This window comes from Bufo bufo, chromosome 4 (assembly GCF_905171765.1).
Source record: "Bufo bufo chromosome 4, aBufBuf1.1, whole genome shotgun sequence".
NCBI lineage: Eukaryota > Metazoa > Chordata > Amphibia > Anura > Bufonidae > Bufo > Bufo bufo.
In genome coordinates, this window is record NC_053392.1 from 149282366 (window position 1) to 149307120 (window position 24755).

A 24755-nucleotide genomic window follows, 5' to 3' on the forward strand; every position below is an offset into this window, starting at 1 on the left:
ATCTGGCTTCATGTCAGCAGAGAATCAGTCTTCATGTCATAGCAGAGAATCAGGCTTCATGTCAAAGCAGAGAATCAGGCTTCACGTCACCCACCACTGGAACAGTCCATTGTCAGATATTTAGGCCCAGGCAGAGGAGAGAGGTCCCATAGCAGAGAATCTGGCTTCATGTCAGCAGAGAATCAGTCTTCATGTCATAGCAGAGAATCAGGCTTCACGTCACCCACCACTGGAACAGTCCATTGTCAGATATTTAGGCCCCGGCACCCAGGCAGAGGAGAGAGGTCCCATAACAGAGATTCAGGCTTCATGTCAGCAGAGAATCAGTCTTCATGTCATAGCAGAGAATCAAGCTTCACGTCACCCACCACTGGAACAGTTCATTGTCATATATTTAGGCCCCGGCACCCAGACAGAGGAGAGAGGTCCCATAGCAGAGAATCTGGCTTCATGTCAGCAGAAAATCAGTCTTCATGTCATAGCAGAGAATCATGCTTCACGTCACCCACCACTGGAACAGTCCATTGTCACATATTTAGACCCCGGCACCCAGACAGAGGAGAGAGGTCCCATAACAGAGATTCAGGCTTCATGTCAGCAGAGAATCAGTCTTCATGTCATAGCAGAGAATCAAGCTTCACGTCACCAACCACTGGAACAGTCCATTGTCATATATTTAGGCCCCGGCACCCAGGCAGAGGAGAGAGGCCCCATAGCAGAGAATCTGGCTTCATGTCAGCAGAGAATCAGTCTTCATGTCATAGCAGATAATCATGCTTCACGTCACCCAACATTGGAACAGTCCATTGTCATATAATTTAGGCCCCGGCACCCAGACAGAGGAGAGAGGTCCCATAACAGATATTCAGGCTTCATGTCAGCGACTCAGCAGAGAATCAGTCTTCATGTCATAGCAGAGAATCAGGCTTCATGTCACCCACCACTGGAACAGGCCACTGTCAGATATTTTTAGGCCCCGTCACCCAGACAGAGGAGAGGTTCATTCAACTTTGGGTTGCCCCGCAATATAATGGTAAAATGAAAATAAAAATAGGATTGAATGAGGAAGTGCCCTGGAGTACAATAATATATGGTTAAGGGGAGGCAGTTAATGTCTAATCTGCACAAGGGATGGACAGGTCCTGTGGGATCCATGCCTGGTTCATTTTTATGAACGTCAGCTTGTCCACATTGGCTATAGACAGGCAGCTGCGTTTGTCTGTAATGACGCCCCCTGCCGTGCTGAATGCACGTTCAGACAAAACGCTGGCTGCCGGGCAGGCCAGCACCTCCAAGGCATAAAAGGCTAGCTCTGGCCACGTGGACAATTTGGAGACCCAGAAGTTGAATGGGGCCGAACCATCAGTCAGTACGTGGAGGGGTGTGCACAGGTACTGTTCCACCATGTTAGTGAAATGTTGCCTCCTGCTAACACGTTCCGTATCAGGTGGTGGTGCAGTTAGCTGTGGCGTGGTTACAAAACTTTTCCACATCTCTGCCATGCTAACCCTGCCCTCAGAGGAGCTGGTCGTGACACAGCTGCGTTGGCGACCTCTTGCTCCTCCTCTGCCTTCGTCTTGGGCTTCCACTTGTTCCCCTGTGACATTTGGGAATGTTCTCAGTAGCGCGTCTACCAACGTGCACTTGTACTCGCGCATCTTCCTATCACGCTCCAGTGCAGGAAGTAAGGTGGGCACATTGTCTTTGTACCGTGGATCCAGCAGGGTGGCAACCCAGTAGTCCGCACACGTTAAAATGTGGGCAACTCTGCTGTCGTTGCGCAGGCACTGCCACATGTAGTCGCTCATGTGTGCCAGGCTGCCCAGAGGTAAGGACAAGCTGTCCTCTGAGGGAGGCGTATCGTCATCGTCCTGCGTTTCCCCCCAGCCACGCACCAGTGATGGGTCCGAGCTGCGTTGGGTGCCACCCCGCTGTGAACATGCTTCATCCTCATCCTCCTCCACCTCCTCCTCATCCTCGTCCTCCTCGTCCTCCAGTAGTGGGCCCTGTCTGGCCACATTTGTACCTGGCCTCTGCTGTTGCAAAAAACCTCCCTCTGAGTCACTTCGAAGAGACTGGCCTGAAAGTGCTAAAAATGACCCCTCTTCCTCCTCCTCCTCCTCCTCCTCCTGGGCCACCTTCTCTTCCATCATGGCCCTAAGTGTTTTCTCAAGGAGACATAGAAGTGGTATTGTAACGCTGGTAACGGCGTCATCGCCACTGGCCATGTTGGTGGAGTACTCGAAACAGCGCAACAGGGCACACAGGTCTCGCATGGAGGCCCAGTCATTGGTGGTGAAGTGGTGCTGTTCCGCAGTGCGACTGACCTGTGCGTGCTGCAGCTGAAACTCCACTATGGCCTGCTGCTGCTCGCACAGTCTGTCCAGCATGTGCAAGGTGGAGTTCCACCTGGTGGGCACGTCGCATATGAGGCGGTGAGCGGGAAGGCCGAAGTTACGCTGTAGCGCAGACAGGCGAGCAGCGGCAGTATGTGAACGCCGGAAGCGCGAACAGACGGCCCGCACTTTATGCAGCAGCTCTGACATGTCGGGGTAGTTGCGAATGAACTTCTGCACCACCAAATTCAGCACATGCGCCAGGCAAGGGATGTGCGTCAAACCGGCTAGTCCCAGAGCTGCAACGAGATTTCGCCCATTGTCGCACACCACCAGGCTTGAGGCTCACCGGCAGCAACCACTCGTCGGCCTGTTGTTCCATACCCCGCCACAACTCCTGTGCGTTGTGGGGCCTGTCCCCCAAACATATGAGTTTCAGAATGGCCTGCTGACGTTTACCCTGGGCTGTGCTGAAGTTGGTGGTGAAGGTGTGTGGCTGACTGGATGAGCAGGTGGAAGAAGAGGAGGAGGAAGCTGAGTAGGAGGAGGAGGAGACAGGAGGCAAAGAATGTTGCCCTGCGATCCTTGGCGGCGGAAGGACGTGCGCCAAACAGCTCTCCGCCTGGGGCCCAGCCGCCACTACATTTACCCAGTGTGCAGTTAGGGAGATATAGCGTCCCTGGCCGTGCTTACTGGTCCACGTATCTGTGGTTAGGTGGACCTTGCCACAGATGGCGTTGCGCAGTGCACACTTGATTTTATCGGATACTTGGTTGTGCAGGGAAGGCACGGCTCTCTTGGAGAGGTAGTGCCGGCTGGGAACAACATACTGTGGGACAGCAAGCGACATGAGCTGTTTGAAGCTGTCTGTGTCCACCAGCCTAAATGACAGCATTTCATAGGCCAGTAGTTTAGAAATGCTGGCATTCAGGGCCAGGGATCGAGGGTGGCTAGGTGGGAATTTACGCTTTCTCTCAAATGTTTGTGAGATGGAGAGCTGAACGCTGCCGTGTGACATGGTTGAGATGCTTTATGACGCAGGTGGTGGTGTTGGTGGTACATCCCATGTTTGCTGGGCGGCAGGTGCCAACGTTCCTCCAGAGGCGGAGGAAGAGGCGGAGGCGGCAGCAGCAGAAGAGGCCGAGGCGGCAGCAGCAGAAGAGGCAGCAGGGGGAGCCTGAGTGACTTCCTTGTTTTTAAGGTGTTTACTCCACTGCAGTTCATGCTTTGCATGCAGGTGCCTGGTCATGCAGGTTGTGCTAAGGTTCAGAACGTTAATGCCTCGCTTCAGGCTCTGATGGCACAGCGTGCAAACCACTCGGGTCTTGTCGTCAGCACATTGTTTGAAGAAGTGCCATGCCAGGGAACTCCTTAAAGCTGCCTTTGGGGTGCTCGGTCCCAGATGGCGGCGGTCAGTAGCAGGCGGAGTCTCTTGGCGGCGGGTGTTCTGCTTTTGCCCACTTCTCCCTCTTTTGCTACGCTGTTGGCTCGGTCTCACCACTGCCTCTTCCTCCGAACTGTGAAAGTCAGTGGCACGACCTTCATTCCATGTGGGGTCTAGGACCTCATCGTCCCCTGCATCGTCTTCCACCCAGTCTTGATCCCTGACCCCCTGTTCAGTCTGCACACTGCAGAAAGACGCAGCAGTTGGCACTAGTGTTTCGTCATCATCAGAGACGTGCTGAGGTGGTATTCCCATGTCCTCATCATCAGGAAACATAAGTGGTTGTGCGTTAGTGCATTCTATCTCTTCCACCCCTGGGGAAGGGCTAGGTGGATGCCCTTGGGAAACCCTGGCAGCAGAGTCTTCAAACAGCATAAGAGACTGCTGCATAACTTGAGGCTCAGACAGTTTCCCTGATATGCATGGGGGTGATGTGACAGACTGATGGGCTTGGTTTTCATGCGCCATCTATGCGCTTTCTGCAGAATACTGGGTGGGAGATAATGTGAACGTGCTGGATCCACTGTCGGCCACCCAATTGACTAATGCCTGTACCTGCTCAGGCCTTACCATCCTTAGAACAGCATTGGGCCCCACCAAATATCGCTGTAAATTCTGCTGGCTACTGGGACCCGGGGTAGTTGGTTCACTAGAACGTGTGGCTGTGGCAGAACGGCCACGTCCTCTCCCAGCACCAGAGGGTCCACTAACACCACCACGACCATGTCCGCGTCCCTTACTAGATGTTTTCCTCATTGTTACCGTTCACCACAATAAGAAAAATATTATTTGGCCCAATGTATTGAATTCAAATTCAGGCCTTTTTTTACAGACACCAAACACTATCTGGCTATCTATTCAGGTACCGTATTACACTAATAAAGGCACAGCAGTAACGACAGATTTAGCTGAATATAAATTTGAGGCCTAGTATTTAGGCGCTGGATGACAGGTAAACGTTTACGGACAGAATTAGACTTGGAATTGCACAGTAGCGTGTGTGTGAAGTTATTGAGAATAACCCTATCTGCACCTTGAATCTTATATACCCTTTTAGGGATAGATTTAAAGTAGGCCTGATACAGCAGAAACCACTAATTTAGAGAATTGCAAAATTGGGAATTGTATTTCAACCCAGAACAAAAACTGTGCTTTGACGGACACTAAATAACTTGACCAGCTAAAGCAATAATGACAGATTTGGATGAATATAAATTTGAGGCTTATTTTTTAGGCGCTGGGTGACAGGTATACGTTTACGGACAGAATTAGACTTGGAATTGCACAGTAGCGTGTGTGTGAAGTTATTGAGAATAACCCTATCTGCACCTTGAATCTTATATACCCTTTTAGGGATAGATTTAAAGTAGGCCTGATACAGCAGAAACCACTAATTTAGAGAATTGCAAAATTGGGAATTGTATTTCAACCCAGAACAAAAACTGTGCTTTGACGGACACTAAATAACTTGACCAGCTAAAGCAATAATGACAGATTTGGATGAATATAAATTTGAGGCCTATTTTTTAGGCGCTGGGTGACAGGTATACGTTTACACACAGAATTAGACTTGGAATTGCACAGTAGCGTGTGTGTGAAGTTATTGAGAATAACCCTATCTGCACTTGGAATCTTATATACCCTTTTAGGGATAGATTTAAAGTAGGCCTGATACAGCAGAAACCACTAATTTAGAGAATTGCAAAATTGGGAATTGTATTTCAACCCAGAACAAAAACTGTGCTTTGACGGACACTAAATAACTTGACCAGCTAAAGCAATAATGACAGATTTGGATGAATATAAATTTGAGGCCTAGTATTTAGGCGCTGGATGACAGGTATACGTTTACGGACAGAATTAGACTTGGAATTGCACAGTAGCGTGTGTGTGAAGTTATTGAGAATAACCCTATGTGCACCTTGAATCTTATATACCCTTTTAGGGATAGATTTAAAGTAGGCCTGATACAGCAGAAACCACTAATTTAGAGAATTGCAAAATTGGGAATTGTATTTCAACCCAGAACAAAAACTGTGCTTTGACGGACACTAAATAACTTGACCAGCTAAAGCAATAATGACAGATTTGGATGAATATAAATTTGAGGCCTATTTTTTAGGCGCTGGGTGACAGGTATACATTTACACACAGAATTAGACTTGGAATTGCACAGTAGCGTGTGTGTGAAGTTATTGAGAATAACCCTATCTGCACCTTGAATCTTATATACCCTTTTAGGGATAGATTTAAAGTAGGCCTGATACAGCAGAAACCACTAATTTCGAGAATTGCAAAATTGGGAATTGTATTTCAACCCAGAACAAAAACTGTGCTTTGACGGACACTAAATAACTTGACCAGCTAAAGCAATAATGACAGATTTGGATGAATATAAATTTGAGGCCTATTTTTTAGGCGCTGGGTGACAGGTATACATTTACACACAGAATTAGACTTGGAATTGCACAGTAGCGTGTGTGTGAAGTTATTGAGAATAACCCTATCTGCACCTTGAATCTTATATACCCTTTTAGGGATAGATTTAAAGTAGGCCTGATACAGCAGAAACCACTAATTTCGAGAATTGCAAAATTGGGAATTATATTTCAACCCAGAACAAAAACTGTGCTTTGACGGACACTAAATAACTTGACCAGCTAAAGCAATAATGACAGATTTGGATGAATATAAATTTGAGGCCTATTTTTTAGGCGCTGGGTGACAGGTATACATTTACACACAGAATTAGACTTGGAATTGCACAGTAGCGTGTGTGTGAAGTTATTGAGAATAACCCTATCTGCACCTTGAATCTAATATACCCTTTTAGGGATAGATTTAAATAACCACACTATTGATGGTTAAATGGACTTGGTGGCAGCTTGCCCCTGATGTAGGATATAGCCAAAAAATAACCACACTATTGATGGTTAAATGGACTTGGTGGCAGCTTGCCCCTGATGTAGGATATAGCCAAAAAATAACCACACTATTGATGGTTAAATGGACTTGGTGGCAGCTTGCCCTTGATGTAGGATATAGCCAAAAAATAACCACACTATTGATGGTTAAATGAACTTCGTGACAGCTTGCCTCTGATGTAGGATATAGCAAAAAATAACCACACTATTGATGGTTAAATGGACTTGGTGGCAGCTTGTGCTGGCACACCACAAGCCACAAAATGGCCGCCGATCACCCCAGAAAAAAGTGATTGAAAAACGCTCTGGGCAGCCTAAAAACAGTGAGCAATTGAATAGCAGCAGTTCAATGATCCACAGCTGTAGATCGATCACTGTCTTAAGTGTTTTGGAGGAGTTAATCACTGCCTAATCTTGCCCTAACGTCGCAGCTGCAACCTCTCCCTACACTTGTAACAGCAGAGTGACGTGCAGCGCTACGTGACCCAAGCTTATATAGAGGCTGGGTCACATGCTGCACTGGCCAATCACAGCCATTCCAATAGTAGGCATGGCTGTGATGGCCTCTTGGGGCAAGTAGTATGACGCTTGTTGATTGGCTGCTTTGCAGCCTTTCAAAAAGCGCCAAGAAAGCGCCGAACACCGAACCCGAACCCGGACTTTTACGAAAATGTACAGTTCGGGTTCGCTCATCCCTAAATACCACCAAATGAAAGCTCTATTAGTGAGAAGAAAAGGAGGTAAAATTCATTTGGGTGGTAAGTTGCATGACCGAGCAATAAACCGTGAAAGTAGTGTAGTGCAGAATTGTAAAAAGTGGTCTGGTCATTAAGTCCCCTTTCACACGGGCGAGTATTCTGCGCGGATGCGATGCGTGAGTTGAACGCATTGCACCCACACTGAATACCGACCCATTCATTTCTATGGGGCTGTTCAGATTAGCGGTGATTTTCACTGTTCACTTATGCGTTGCATGAAAATCGCAGCATGCTCTATATTCTGCGTTTTTCACGCAACGCAGGCCCCATAGAAGTGAATGGGGTTGCGGGAAAATCGCAAACATCCGCAAGCAAGTGCGGATGCGGTGCGATTTTCACGCACGGTTGCTAGGAGACGATCGGGATGGAGACCCGATCATTATTATTTTCCCTTATAACATGGTTATAAGGGAAAATAATAGCATTCTGAATACAGAATGCATAGTAAAATAGCGCTGGAGGGGTTAAAAAAAATAAATAAATAATTTAACTCACCTTAATCCACTTGTTCGCGCAGCCCGGCATCTCTTCTTCTGTCTTCATCTGTGCTGTGAGGCATAGGACCTTTGATGACGTCACTCCGGTCATCACATGATCCATCACATGATCCATTCCCATGGTAAAAAATCATGTGATGGATCAGGTGATGACCGGAGTGACGTCATCAAAAGTCCTGTTGCTGCACAGCACAGATGAAGACAGAAGAAGGAGATTCCAGCTTCGCGATCAAGTGGATTAAGGTGAGTTAAATTTTATTTATTTTTTTAACCCCTCCAGCGCTGTTTTACTATGCATTCTGTATTCAGAATGCTATATTTTTCCCTTATAACCATGTTATAAGGGAAAATAATACAATCTACAGAACACCGATCCCAAGTCCGAACTTCTGTGAAGAAGTTCGGGTTTGGGTACCAAACATGCGCGATTTTTCTCACGCGAGTGCAAAACGCATTACAATGTTTTGCACTCGCGCCGAAAAATCGCAGGTTTTCCCGCAATGCACCCGCACATTTTCCTTCAACGCCCGTGTGAAACCAGCCTAAGGGTGTTTAAGCTAGGGGATCTGAGGTGGTTAAGCAAAGCGGACACTCTACCAATAGTATAAGTAGTAAACAGATTATTCATCCCAATTTGGGAATAAATGCGTAATAGGATTTTTTATCTATTAAACAATGTGGACAACCCACTAACAGTAGAGGTAGATAGCTTATTCACCCCAATTCAAGAATCAAGTCCTAATAGAATTGCTTATCTATTAACCCTATCTTCCTGGATCCATAACTTTTTTATTTTTTCTGTTCACCTATGCACATAAGGGCTTGTTTTTACGGGACAAAATGTACTTTCTAATGCCACCATTTAACATATGGCATACAATTTAGTGGGAAGCGGGAAAAAAATAAAAATGGGGTGGAAATGGGAAAAAAACTAAAATCCTCCACAGTTATGGGTTTTGTCCCTACATCATTCTCTTTGCGGCAAAACTAACTTGTGCATTTCATTCTCTGGGTCAGTATTATTACAACAATACTACATATATATAGGTTTTATATGTTTAAATACTGTAAAAATAAATTAAAACTCCCCATATTCTGACCCCGTAACTTTTTTATTGTTATGTCTATTGAGCTGTGTGGGGGCGTATTTATTGCAGGACAACTTGTAGTGTGTGTGACTTATTGATCACATTTTATAAAATTAATTTGGTTAAGTTGAAGCGATGAAAAAATGGCGAAATGATCATTTTGATACTTTTTTCCATTATACCATTTTCCGTATTGGAAAAATATCTTTATATTTTAATAGTATGGACATTTTCAGATGTGGTGATGCTCATGATGGTTATATTTTTTGTTATTTATGTATTTATTTGTCTTTATTTAAGGAAAGGGGGATGATTTAAATTTAAATGTAATTATTTTTTTATATATACATTTTTTTAAACTTTTTTTTATGTTTTTGTAGCCAGTGTAGGAGGCTACAACATTCACAATTTATTTTTGTATTCAATATTACCACAATCCATAGAGGAGCATGGTGATGTGTGAATTGCTAATTTTTCATGTTGGCCTGCCCCCTGCTGATGAACATAAGAATTGCAGCTTAATACACTGGGGCTTTTCAGAGAGACAGCATATTAAAGTCAACTGCCAGCATCGCATAGGCCACAGGAGGATGCCGGTAATAATCCGGAAGTGTGTGTTTGCGGGTTTTTCAAGGTATAGATGTCACGATCAAAGTTGATAACACATCTAAAGACTTTAATGACCGTAATCGGCATCATTGCTGGTCGTGGTCATTAGCCGAGACCCGCCAACCATGGCGCCCACCGCACGTATGCTCTCCCTATGCTCTCCCTACAGTATGTAAAACTCTCCCTACGATCTCCCTACACTGTCCCTGCACTCTACCTATCCAATATTCCACAATTAAAAGCTGTTAGCAACACTGTCCCTAGCACATGAGCGCTTATCACATCTCTTTCTATGCTCAGCTCACAGTAAAATGGCGGAGATCGCATGGGACGAGGCTTTTAAACGGCTGTGACATCACAGGGGCTGGCTAGCTGCTGATTGACTGTCTGAATGGTATTATGGGTTATCTCACGTTCCCAGGCTTCTTACTTTCAATTTGTAACACGTGTATCCACTATTTTAGGGAAAAAATAATTGTTACCACAAATCTGCAATTCGGATTAGTTGTGAATAGAATATATCCTAACCTTCGGATCAGAGTCCACTTCGAATGCTTCAATTTGCCCAACACTAGTGGTCAGGAAAGGGTTAAATGCCTCCTCAAGTACATTAAACATAAGTGAGGTAATAGCAACTAGCCGTAATTCTTGCTCATTGATTCCATCTATTGACTACTTTTCACTCTAAAGTTTATCAGATTTCAGATTTAGCTCATTCACAGTTTTCTTATTCCCCATTCTTCAATCTTTCTTCCTGGTTAGTCCTGTGTCTGCTGTCCCATCATGCCATAGGTGAGTGAGATGTGTCCTGACATTAGCATGACATGTGACTTTAAACACACCCCTAGTTCTTACCAATGATGCTTTCTATATCCTACATTACAAGGCTCCAATGCAAGACATAACCGATAGTAACTGAATATCAAAACAGATTTGCCACAAGGTGCAATGGAAGGCTAATAACTTTACAAAGAGGCAGGATTGATAAATGGTGGTATTTGGGGAAAGTGATATAACACTGATATCTGTTGAGCACGATACATTTATGTTTGTGGTGCAACCCTTTTAAAGATAAATTACACATAGAAACAATTACTTCTGCACTGACAGTCCTTTAATTTCTATTTTTCCTTATCAGTCATTTACATTCATTTTTCCAATTGGTATTTAAAACCAAGAAAGTACAAAATTACAACATTTGTAACAAACACAAATAGAAAATGGATAATCTTTCTTTCCTGGTTTGAAACTGGAATAATACATTTCATCTAGGCATTGTTCTGGACATAATTGGCAATGTATTTCACGGCCAGCAGAGTTTCTTCAGAAGTAGGCTTGATCTGAGATTCTGGGAGAGCAAAGCCATATCTTCCAGTGTCACGCAGCTCAAATGTGTAAGAGAATTTGACACCTACATCATAAGCCCAGTCATCAGAACCTCCAGCAGCCAGGTCTGAAAAAGAATAAAATAATAATAATAATAATAATAATAATAATAATTAATAATAGTAAAATAATAATAATAAATTCTGAGTTAATATTCTGATTGTCATATTTGGAGTTGGGAAGGACTTTTCTGCCTAATTGGCATCACTTTATAGGGATTTTACTTTCTGATGGATCAACACAGTAGGATTATAGGTTAAACTTGATGATTTAACCTTACCAGAATGGCGAGTGTCTAGCACTCAAGAGACTCTATATCTATATGCTATACAGACAGACCAGTACAACACTTCTTTTCCTTTGGGTAACCCTGTAGTATGATTCAAATCTTTACAATTCCTTCATATTAATAACTCAATTCCCCCAAAGCATCCCTCCTCAGTCACCATCAAATATAATGGATTACCCAATAGAGAATTGGAGATGTAGGGAAATGCGCACAGGGACACTGACCCATGTTCTTTAATCCCTTGTCTTAATTTGCATAACTATTGAGAAGAGGTCCTGAACAGAGGACCCTTACATAGTTGCTAAGGTCTATAGGATGGTAATTGTCTATAGGATGGCAAATGCAAGAAACAGAAAGTGGTGTTGACAAATTTGAAATGATCCATCAAAGTAATAACTTACAGATTGTGGTTCCACCAGCACCATAGGTGTATTTAGTTCGGTATAAAGAAGTCAATGCATCAACTGCTCCCTTGGCAACATTGTTCTGTAATATACATAAGCACATATGTGTTACATGGTTTCCTGGAAGGATTCTATGAGGAAACACATTCACTGATTCTAGAGCTTCAAGAAAAAATCATGGTAAATGTGTGACAGTTACCAATAAGTTAAAATTGGAACCATGTAGAAATATATGTTTATTTATGGGCTGCTTATATATGCATAAAATTGTTTTATTTGAAAAGACCTGTGATGATAATTTTCCAATAACTCAATGGAGAACATCAAACATCAATTTACAGAAAGGGAGAGCAATAATTTACCATTCCCATTCATTTTGTCTTTGTGTAGATAATAAAAGAGTTATAAAAGAACAATAAAAAAAATAATGCTGCGGTGTAGACCAATGTATTACTTGAATACACTTCTGATCACTAAGATAAAGATAAATTACAGCACTATCATACTGTATCTGTATAAGTGTCATATCTGTCTAAACATTTGCTTTACTTCTATTCTATATCTTGTATGATTTTGGCCACTTTCTTGCACAAGTATACCGCTCTAGAGATGAGCAAATTTCCAAAAATTTGATTTGGTCCGATTCATCCAAGTAGGCAAAGAAATTTGATTTGGCTAATATGTAGAATCGTTTTCCCATCTCTGTACTGCTCCTTTCTCTCTTAAGGCCCTTTAGCACAGGGTGATAATTGGCTACCTGTTCCCTGTCATTGTCATGTGTGTTTGCCGGATGCAGGCCTAGAAATCATTATTGTTGGAAGCACATCTCCTCATGTAAACTAGGAATGTACTGCCGACAATATACAAACTTTAGCGAGATTAAATACTCCAAAAGTGGCTGATCAAATTGTTATATTATAGCCAGGCATAGGCCATCCTGTCTATAAAAACCTTTAGTCTTTTTAAGTGCGCATTCTGATGCAAGTTCTGCTGAGTGAAACTTGACATTGGCTTGGTTATATGCACCAGTGAATGCTCTGGGTGAGACCAGGTGTCTATTTTTCACTTTTTTATATGTAAGAATAAATGCAGCCTCACTATATGGCTAGTGTGTTTTCATGAGTGAGCCAAGTGGAAAGCAGGTCAGATACCAGTAAAGCAATACTGTTTGTATCTACTACCGTATATGAACTCATTCAAACTATTTAACTTAAGATGGAATGACATCCCCCTGGGTCCACAGGCCTGGTATCAGTGTCTTCATGTGGATCATGTAAGACAGGACGAGCTCAGTTTTCCAATGAAATTACATTCTATGTATGAAGTAAGGGTCTACTCTGCTTCTTTGTTGGGCACCACAATTATCTTATGACTTGCTTAAATAATTTTTATGCAACTCCTCCTCATTTAACTATAAATATATCTATGAGCAACTAAAATATACTACCAGACTGCTAAGTGGAGGGTTTCATGGCTTCAAAACTGTTTTCAGAATGGAAAAACAATTCTGAAGGTTCCCTGATAAAACTGGATAATAGCATTTGGAGACTCAAATGATCATACCACCAATAAGGGTCTTCTTAAAACATACAACCCCCAGACTGAATATAATAAACACAATTAATTTTACAGTAACAAATATTTAAAATAAATCAAAGGTAAAAGATGAGTATCCTGCTCACCAGTTCAGTGTGGTCCTTGGCAAGAGAGTAGGTGTAGGAGTAGGGGAAGAGCAACATCTGGGAATAAGAGTGGATGGTCAGGTAAGCCTTGATGGAGGAAAGGTTAGCACGGATGAAGTTAGCAAGGGCTTTGGTTTCCCTCTCAGACTCAGGTGTAGTGCCACAATATGTGTCATCACAGGCTCTTGAAGAAGCTCCAACAGCTTCAATAGAAAAAGAAAAAAAATCAGTTTTTTTCAGATTCGTTTGCATAGAAAGAGAGTTATGTTTCAAAGCATGTTTAAAAGGCTAAGCATTGACATATTGCATTGATGACTAACATCTAGTGGTGGAGTGCTCCTGTAGAAATAAGGAATCTAAGAGGTTAAATGTTTATAATTGCCATTATCACCAAGCAAGGACATGGCCTCTGGGTGTCTGCTGTGTGAAACAGCAAACTTCCGTGGCTATGGTGCCAGCTCTGCTTGTGGACTAGATGTTCTAAAGCTAAGAACCATGGTTATTGTAGTTCTTAGAATTGTAGTGCCGCAACCGCATCCACTGCCTACAGTGGACAGCATGAATATGTAATGTAAACATTAGATTATACTCAGCAAGAGGATGTCTACCACAACCTCTGATTATAGAGACAACTTTAATTTAACGTATGTGTACAACATAGTTAGAAACCTTCACAAAAGATAGAAATGCACTTACTGCACCATCCAGCATTAAAGTTTCTGTTGGGATCAGTTCCGATGCAAGTGCTACCGGAGTTAACGGAGCGAGTCTTTCTCCACATACGGTTCTGTTAACAAAATGAAAGAAATCCAAATCGAAAGAATTTTAATCAGGCACATTACAGTGACTCCACTCAATTAGAATGTTTAGTTACTCACTGTGCTCCAGGTGTACGCATATCCATCAACATTCAGGACTGGAAGGACGTAGAAATTCAGATTGTTGAGGAGGCTGGTAAACTGTCCATCAACACCATAAGAGCTAACAGCCTAGGGTAGATGAGGTAGAATTACAGGTTAGCAATTATCTTCAAACTAGTGTATATTACAGTATTTCATTATTGTTTTGGGATCGTGTGAATTGTTGTTGTGTTAAACAGAGGATTTATTTTAAATATATACACATATGTAATGTGCTGAACAGATGCACACTTTTATGTCTGATGATATACGGTATGTCCACTTTCAATTAGATATGTAGTAATTACAGTATATGGATATACTTTATATGCATTACAATGCAGAGTTATCAATGCATCTAAACTATTTACATCAGGTGCTATAATGATCCTATGTGTCTAAAGTGAGTACACAAAGTTAATACTGACTGAGTATAATGAATATTCACATTTGCATATGTTTAATCTGTTCACATGTGGGGCAATAGAAACTGCAGATTTGCAGATATCTATTCTTTCAATCACTTACTTCCTTCACAAACCACTGGCAGAAAGCAGGGGAGACCCATTCTCTTGCATGGAATCCACAGTCAATGAAGACTGCCTTCTTGTTTGCTCCACTACTTCCAACCTTTAAGAAACGGATGCCACAAACAAAGGTGTCAATGTTCAGTTATTTGTTTTAGGCCTCATTCACACAGTCAGTATTTGTGCATCATCATTTGTAAGCCAAAACCAGGAGTAGGTTGAAAACAAACAAGTGGCACAAATATTTCTATTACACCTTTTCACTGTAGGTTCCACTTCTGGTTTTGGCCAAATACTGATGCAAAATACTGATTAAATACTGACCTTGTGAAACAGGCCATATACAGTTTTGTTCTCAATGTATAGCAGGAAATAACAGTTGAATTACACTATGTAATGCTCAATTTAATGTCATATTAAAGGACTGAAGCTTAACCTCTTAAGTACCAGGCCTATTTTTTATTATTTTTTGCATTTTCATTTTTCTTCCCCGCGTTCCAATAGTCATAACTTTTGTTTTAATTTTCCCATCTTATAGCTATATGTTGTTTTTTTTGTGCAGGTAAAGTTGTATTTTTTAAAGGCACTATTTATTTTACCATGTCTTGTATAGGAAAATGAAAAAAAAAAATTTGTGGAGTTAAATAAAAAAAATACAAAAATACAAAAATCCAACAAAGTTATTTGGGTTTTGATATTATGGCATTCACTATACACTAAAAATGAAATGACAGTTTTCAAGCCAGCACCTGGATCTGAATACTTTTGTTATTGTGTGTAATTTTGTATAGTCACTGAGTTATTCGATATAATGTATCTGTATAGCTCCACCTGCTCTTTGTTCATTTTCTTATTTCTTTGTCCTTCTTACTAAGAAGGCCGCACATTCTCAGTTTCATCCTTTAACTGCCTCCTGAGTTGTCATAGGAAGAGAGCTGCAGCAGAAAAGACACCCCCCCTGACCTGCAGCAGAAAAGACACACCCCCTGACCTGCAGCAGAAAAGACACACCCCCTGACCTGCAGCAGAAAAGACACTCCCCTTGAGCTAACAGCTTGATATAAATTTAGCAGAGCAATGAATGGCGAGATCTCTGGATCCATGTGAAGTATTGGTTCTAGCTTTGTTAGAAAGATATTGCCATGTACTATATGATGTTTGATTTTCATTTTTTATATTACTCATAGGATAACCCCTTTAAGCTTGCCATACACATTAGTCTTTTGTCAACTGAACCCGCTGAGAACGGCAGAGTTGGCAGACACAATAATGTGTGTGGGGAGGTCCGGACTCTCCCCCGCGACAGATAATGTTGCTGGAGACAAAGATAAGGTGAAATAAATATTTTCTCTTTTGTATCCCTGAAGATAAGCTGCCACCAGAACTGTCTTGCTGCAGCTTTTTTCAGATCTGCACTTAGAATTCACAGACACATATGGATATGGCTGAGTTGCACATATATGTGTATGGGGAAGCTGGGAGTCAGGAGAGATACAGTAGGTATTGGCCAACAGCTATTGAATGTGTATGGCCAACTTAACAAATCTTAGCCTATGTTGGCCGTTACATTTGTTCAAACTTCCCTATTTCTTTATTTTTCATTTCACAGGGGGTTTTCCCCTGACTAAGATCAAAAATGAAAATCAGACATCATATAATACATGACAACCTCTTTCTAACAAAGCTAGCACCAGCCCCTTATCTCACATGGATCCAAAGATCTCCCCATTCATTGCTCTGCTAGATTTATATCAACCTGGCAGCTCAATGGGAGTGTCTTTACTGTTGCAACTAAGGGGGCTTGTCTCAGCTCTCCCTATCACAGCTCAGGACGCGTGTCTCAGCTCTCCCTATCACAGCTCAGGAGGAGTGTATCAGCTCTCCCTATCACAGCTCAGGACGCGTGTCTCAGCTCTCCCTATCACAGCTCAGGAGAAGTGTCTCAGCTCTCCCTATCACAGCTCAGGAGGAGTGTATCAGCTCTCCCTATCACAGCTCAGGACGCGTGTCTCAGCTCTCCCTATCACAGCTCAGGAGGAGTGTATCAGCTCTCCCTATCACAGCTCAGGACGCGTGTCTCAGCTCTCCCTATCACAGCTCAGGAGAAGTGTCTCAGCTCTCCCTATCACAGCTCAGGAGGAGTGTATCAGCTCTCCCTATCAAAGCTCAGGACGCGTGTCTTAGCTCTCCCTATCACAGCTCAGGAGGAGTGTATCAGCTCTCCCTATCACAGCTGAGAAGGCAGTTGAAGGATGAAACTGACCATGTGTGGCTTTTTAGTGAGCAGGTCAAAGAAATAAGAAAAGAAAAACAAATAGCAGGTGGTGCTATACAGATACATTTTATTAAATAACTCAGTGGCTATGCTAAATTTTTAATTACACACAATTACAAAAGTAATCCAACTGCTGGCTTGAAAACTGTAGAATATTTTTCATGGGACAACCCCTTTAATGGAATTCTATTAGGGTGAATGGTATTTTGAGATGCTCCCTTTTGAACTGTACCTCATGCACAGTTTGGCAGGGAGGTTACCATGACAGCCCTGGCAAGCCTCAGCAGGCCCTAGGCAGTAATGGTAACCAATCGGAGCCCCGAAATTTCACTGTGGGGGCTCCTATCGGAATGCAGAGGGAGCCGCATTCCTTCTGCTTCACAGATGCAACAAATAATGTTGAATGCGGCATCTGGGGGGGTTGATTGATGGGATGTGGCGTGATTGTCATTCCCCTTAATTGCGGCCGGATGTCTGCTGTATTATACGGCCACCACCTGTCGCGTATGGAGCAGACTCACTGCAGCAGCCTGCTCCATACAATTGCTGCCGCATAATGCCGTACATGTATGGCATTATTCATTAAGGGGTTAAACAGAGATGACTTATTTTAAAATAATAATGGTCTGTCATCAATCGTCTAAAATGTTAATATCTTTAGATCAATTTTAGACTAATGTGTATGGCCACCTTAAGACTTGCTAGCAGCCTATCAGAAGATAGGTGATATATTACGACTACAGTACCCTCATTTGCAGTGCTAAAGATAGAATACAGTATTCAGTAAACAGCAACAAGTGTTCTTCTATTTTATGGGGTCAATGCCACCGTCTTACTTATCAAGTTAATGAAACGCATTTCATGACTCTAGTAAATGTATGAGTCTACACGGTAAAAAGCTAGAACAAATACAAAGGGCTGCAGTTACAAAATTGCAGATACAGTATATGCATTCCAGCAGTAACTTGTATGTATCAGTGTAATGATCGAGGGGTATGGTAGCATATACATTATATGCACAAACAGATGTGATCAGTTTACATGTTCTTTTTTAGATGTCTAATGACAGTATCTCCATCTCCAGTCAAACATCTAACTTACCTTGAGTAAATAAATGGGGCGTCCCTCATATGAGGTTCCAAGCTGAGAACGGGACACCAGAGATGGGTACTGAGCAGCAATGTTAGCAGACCAAGCATTGATCTGTAGAGAAACCATAGTTTAGTTTAGTTGCAGACACTCTTATGACGTCTAATTAAAAAGGGGTTCTCCAGAGCTTTGACTAAATTCTTGCTTTTAGACAACCTGTGAAGATTGTTTCACCACTACTTACTGTACCATTCCATCGTGCTGTCAGTTCCACAGTCTGGGTTGTGCTTGTGTGACCAATCAACTGTCTGTGGGCCCCTGTTGATATCTAGACTGGATCTGATCTTATGTCTTCATGTTTAGCTGCATGTACATTATGCAGCTGAACAAGAAGACATAGAATCAGATTTGGTCAAGACATGATCAGAATAGTCTGCAGCCAGTCACTTGGTCATGTAAGCACAACCCAGATTGTGTAGTTGAGGGTGCGATGGAATGTAAAGTAGAGATGAAACAATCTTCCTTCTGCAGGTTGTCCAGAATTTAGTCAAAGCCCCAGAGAACCCCTTTGAGTATTGTGGTAGACTTTCTTACTGTATCAAGATCGTTGTACTTTTCATAGCTGTGCACAGCACGGGAAGTACTATCACGCTGTTTCTCCAGGGTATCCTGGAGGTCATTGATCAGAATTCTAAAAGAACAGAAAATAATAGATTCGGTTAACTAAAATGAAGGAATAAATGTCAAAATAAAGGATACATTTCTGTCTTATCTTCCCTATTCAAGGAAAGTAATCATAGTTGAAAACTTGTAATTTACACAATATAGAGATTGCTGTTCGTTTTAAAGACTCTTGCTATAGATGAAAAGTCTTTCTCAAATTTGTATGTATTATTAATAATATTGCTTTAGAAAGCTACAAAATCTTAACTTACTCAAAGGGAATTTCACTTTGTTCAAGGAGAGCCTGAATATCATAAGCAACCTGACTTTCAGCACGAAAGTCAGCAAATTTGCCAGGTTGAACAAGATCAACAGAGTCTGGAGACCAGAAGTCGAGCTAGAATATAAAATGAGAGATAGTAGATAATTAAAGATAATGAGAAATACTTGAAATCAAAGCTTATTTGTCATGATATAAAACCTTGAATCAAACATTTCCAATATTATTTCATATCAGCTGTAAAAGTTTTCCATCCTCCCATAAATACTTCTACTGTGATCTAAGTGGCATTTGACCACTGTAACCAATCACTGACTTCAGTGATCATTATCAACATCATCTGTAGTGGTTTGCTTCAGTTATCACAACAGTATTGCAGCAGTCCCCTGCTGAACTTTTTTTTAACTTTATGGGAAAGGTGATGTGCCATACTGGCATGTGACCACTGCAGCAAGTCACTGGCAGCACCTGACATCTGAGACCACTGATTAAGTGCAGGGTAACATGTCATTATAGCATGGGATGTGCCCCATGGCCAGCATGGCGTCATCAGTCCTGAAGTAGTGGTGGGTATAAGAGGTAAGCACTTTGTTATTTATTTTACAAAATTTGCTGCTACTCAGACATAAGAGCCACAACAGCGGCTGCAAACTGCTGCTGCTTCACCTACCCTGCCCAGCAGCCTTGACCCACCTCCTGCCTGGTCCATTCTGTCCCTTTATGCAGACTGTGGCTTGCTTGCCAGCAAGGCCTCTAGTCCCCTGCCCTTAGGGCTGCACCTCCCCCTCGGGCTATTAAAGGGGCTGTGCTCTCACACCCTCTTCATTAGCCAGCTGGGAACCCTGGGGTACTTAAGGCACCTTCCCATGTAGGAGGATATCTGAAGAATAGGCTCCTTAGTTTGCTAGTTCCTGCAAAGGAGTGCTGTATCGATTTGCCTGCCTGTGTACAAACCTCTGCCTATTTATTATACTCTGAACCTCCACTGCCTGACCTGGGCCAGACCTCCACATTAAGCCTTTGTTGTATGCCCTGACCTTGGAGCATTTATTATTAAGCACATACTATTCTGTCTGGCCTGACCTCGGTCTGTCCCTGATTAGGATTTTGCCTTACCCTCTGTGCCTTGCACCCATTTCTTGACCCCCATGGGCCAGCTATTAAATACACAGACCACTCCAGTAGGTAGCGACCTGGTGGTTCCCCTACAGCAAAGTCCATATTACTGTACAGGGTTTAAAAGGTAAATACCAGGGGACTGCCAGAATAGCACCCTTAGGATTAGCAAATAGTCAAATCTGCTGGTTTAACACAATGGTTCATCACCCACTGCTGTAACAATAAGGCTGAAAATGATTTTGACGTTTATCTTTTGGCTGAGAAACCAAAAACTACCGTATTTTCATTGTCAAATACATTTTATTTTTTTATTTTTTACTTTTGGTCAATGGCTTCAATATATCCATTTACATATTTTACTTTTCATTGCTCATTTCTGCAGGAAATTAAAGAATCAGAAAGATCTACTTGGGACAGCCTTGTTTCTCCCAAAAAGTTCTGCCATACTGAACAAAAAATGATTGTCTTTTGCCACCCAAAGTGTCTGCCCAGCATTAAACATTTTAGTTATGTGCCTATGCTGGGGCATAAATTGTAAATGTTGGGCCCGGATGCAAAATCTGTACCAGAGTCCATAAACTATCATGCTCCTTTTATAGTATTGGTGTCCTATTATGTATTAGAGTTCCTATTGGGCTTCATTGGCAGCCAGGCCAAGGGTGCAACTATAACCCCTGCACCTCCCATAGTTAGTCCCTTGTGCTGAAGGGACAAATATTTGTTCACAGTGCATTGCATACATTATTTCACAGAATAGCAGACTATCAGTTGCAAACATCTGAACTGGCTTAAAGAGGACCTTTCATGGGTTCATGTATAACAAACTGGTATACTTACCAGATAGTGTGGCCTCTTTAGATGCAAACACTTTTTATTTCTTTTTAAACCCAGTTCCGCTGCTGTTCCCCCACTGTTTTTGGCCACTGATATGCTAATTCAGAACTTCGGAACAGGGAGGAGGAGACATTTGGTTTCTTCCCTAAGCGTCTCCTTCTCATTGGTTGTGACGCCGTCTAATCGCAGCGGACTGTGTCACAGCCAGGGAGAAGGTGAGCTGTTCCCATAAGATTTACGAGAACAGGCCTTGTATTCAAGTATAGCAGTTGCTGTACTCGTTTACATAGCCTGTTCTCTTAAGATTTGGTAATCTCATGAGAACAGCTAATTTTCTCCCTGGCTGTGACGTGGTCCACAGCGATAGGACAGCATCACAGCCAATGAGAAGGAGATGCCCACTGAGGAAGCCAAATATCCCCTCCTCCCTGTACCAATACTCTTAATTAGCATATCAGGTCCAAAAAACCAAGGGGGGGGGGCAGGAGGCACAGCGGCAGAATGGAGGGTTTTTGTTTTTTAAAATTGTTTGCGTCTATTAGAGATGCTAATCATACCAGTTTCTAATACATAAACCCATGAAAACCCCCACATTTTTTTAAATGCCATTTGTTCTTTGTTACCTTATCTGTGCTATTTTCTTACCTAGCATCAGTTAACTATATATAGACCATAATAAAAGTCACATATGGGTCATTGGAAACAGTCAAACCCTTAATTAAAGCTCCAATGCATGGCTTCAATGTTCTTTGGTGAATTGTTTGTTTTTTCTAACATACAAGGACAAAGACCCTTGAAGTGTGATTTAGAATGGAGATGAAAGGACAAGTCCCCAGACATGAAGATTAAAGCTTGAAGGTTAAAACAACATTTTCATTCCTAAAAATAACATTCAACTTGATAATGACGAAAACCTCTAGGTGTGTTAAGTTGAATATAGCGTAAAAGAACCTAACATTGTACATACACTAATCTAACAAAATTAAAGACACCCTGTTCACCTAACATGCTGTTTTTGTCATCTGGAAAGACAGAAACATGGAGAAAGATGTTCTCTACTACTAAACAAAATGGCAAGCAACATAGTAACATAGTACATAAGGCCAAAAAAAGACATTTGTCCATCCAGTTCGGCCTGTTATCCTACAAGTTGATCCAGAGGAAGGCAAGTAAATCTGTTTTTCTAAATTTATCAATAATCCAGGACTGGGATGATGGGTAGGGTTAGTAAGCAGCCACCTAGACCTCAAAAGAGGAGTGAGAGTACAATTTATACTGTAGACTACAAACTTCTAAATTTCTTTGCATAACCATTTGGATACTATCCTCAGACAACTCTTAACACTGCAGTTGAGTAGGAAACCTCAATAATTTTCCTTCAATGTGACAAGAGACAAATTACTGATAATCCATCTGACATGCATAGTGCTGAACTTTAATAACTGAAAAGGGTAGGGAGGTCACATTTTGAAATCCTGCCTTGAGTACCAAGAGACCCTTTCCTGTCCCTGTTGGGGCAGCTCTGACCTATGACAATATGGGGAATGGGGGGGGCAGTATGAAAATAAAATAAAAGCGATCTAGACTCCATATATACAAGAACGACCTATATTACTGTAGATAATGGTCCAAACAAACAGATTCTGTTGAAAATTTCATGTAACACAACAAATGCCTCTGAAAATCAAGTTAAGGTTTTCTATAGCTGTGTTCACTAAATTGTGTTGTCAACCACTGTTACATCTATATGTTGATTCAACAAATTAAAGACAGTCACCAAACATTTGTAATTTGAGATCACCATACTTTTGCATTGTCAGCCAAGCTTTTGATGACTTCTACATCCTTGTTGTCTTGTGGAAATACTCGGAAAACTTTCTCCCTGTAAATAACATAGAGTAACTGTAAGCACATGTATGCATTTTCAGTCCAATAAAATAGTCATTAAACATCATACTTACCCATGAAAGGCTTTAGGTTCGGCAGATACAGCTGCAATGCTCACAAGGATGAGTATGGTCCACATGGTGATGCAGGTAGAGTTAGCTTGCTCCAGTTGTCCTTTATATAAGTTGTCCAGATTGTTTATCTAGTTCATGATTTGCAGAGGGTGCATCCACACCCTCTGGCCTGTCTCATGTATGATTAATGACACACTGTCCTTGACGTGTTTACCCAATGACTTGGTTTTTTTTGCACCTGTGTTTTACTATTTCACGGCCACAGTGTGGAAATAGTACAAGCTATTGGGCACAAAATGCTCACTACTTTTTAGCTTTACTGAAATCAAGGATGATTTTCGGAATATGAACCAAGAATTATACTTTTTTTAATTACATTTTGGATTCACTTTCCTGGGTAAAGCATACAATGACTTCTATTCGGTGTTTAGCATAGTAAAACATGGGAATTGTACTGTTGTCCCCTTGATTTTTAATCTAAATTTGTATAATGTTAAGAATCATAGTTGTGAAATTGTAGTAATAATGGAATTTTATTTTAAATTTAGAGATTTTAAACCCAAAATCACATGGATAGAATGCATTTTTGTTAGACAACATATTCAGAATTTTCACGTAATGTACAGTTCTTTAAAGAACAGTCACCTCTCCTGACATGTCTGTTTTGGTAACTACTCACATTCTCCATGTAATAACTATTATAAAGCATCTCTTCTTTTGACATTATGCTTTCACATTCCTGCATTATTCTTATAAAAAGTTTATGATTGGTCAGGTCTTCTAGTTGTGGTGGTGTCCCTGCACATTCTGTCACTGGAAAAAACAATTGGGCTTGATCAGACTGTGTAAGGACACACACCCAACTGGTAATAGTCATCTGGACCTGTATTGCAGATTGCTGCCAATACATTCATAAACTTCTACTAAGAATAATCCCCCTTTTCACCCAGGCAGTTCTTCTGATATGAGCATCAGAGCATTTTATGCTCCTATGCTCTCCTTTACCCTGAATCGCGCAGGGCAAAGGCTTTTTTTTTTTAGATCGGGTGATGTATCAGGCTCTCCATGGGTAAAGCTAGGCGGTGGCTAGGACAGTGCTAAGGCCAGCCCATCAGTGCTGGTGACATCACCGGCAACACTCATCCTAACAGTGAAAATATATATACACACACAGTCCTTGCGCTGCGCGATACAGCACAGGGCAAGGGAGAGCATCTGAGCATGAAATGCGTCGATGCTCATATTAGAGGGCCTTCCTGGATGAAAATGGGGATATGTCCAGGTTCAGCTCTGATCCTGGACAACCCCTTTAAATGAAAATAAAAGGATGCCAAGTGATCTTAACCGACAGCATGTAAAGTTTGCTTGGAAATTGTCAAGCAGAAGTATCTGAATGTGGCATGTCTTCAGTGATCATCTCATCTTTAGTGTATCCACAATGCACTACTAATAAAATGCTAAGGAATGGAATAGGGTTTAGATGAATTCTTAAAAGTAAACAACATTAATGCTTATGAAAACGTGTAGAAATCTGAGTCTCATTTCCTTCTGGGATTCGCGTCCCCACCTATCCCTTAGTTAAACTTGATGGACTTATGTCTTTTTTTTTAACCGTATTAACTATGTCACTATGTAATAATCATGACCACTTAGCCTAAAAAATTATAAACAGGGAAATGAACTACAATGAA

General features: G+C 41.8%; 1 protein-coding gene across 1 annotated transcript; it reads right to left on the bottom strand.

The window, feature by feature from the left end:
- Positions 1-10758: 10758 nt before the first annotated feature.
- On the bottom strand, positions 10759-23563 carry CPB1 (carboxypeptidase B1). The gene is made up of 11 exons (XM_040431030.1): positions 23065-23563; positions 22910-22985; positions 19143-19267; positions 18802-18898; positions 18220-18321; positions 14845-14946; positions 14296-14406; positions 14114-14204; positions 13418-13620; positions 11733-11817; positions 10759-11109 (listed from the first exon to the last, which is right to left on the bottom strand). Exons 1-11 carry the CDS (start codon positions 23127-23129, stop codon positions 10925-10927), a joined length of 1242 nt encoding a protein of 413 aa, XP_040286964.1. The 5' UTR covers positions 23130-23563; the 3' UTR covers positions 10759-10924.
- Between the last annotated feature and the right edge of the window lie 1192 nt (positions 23564-24755).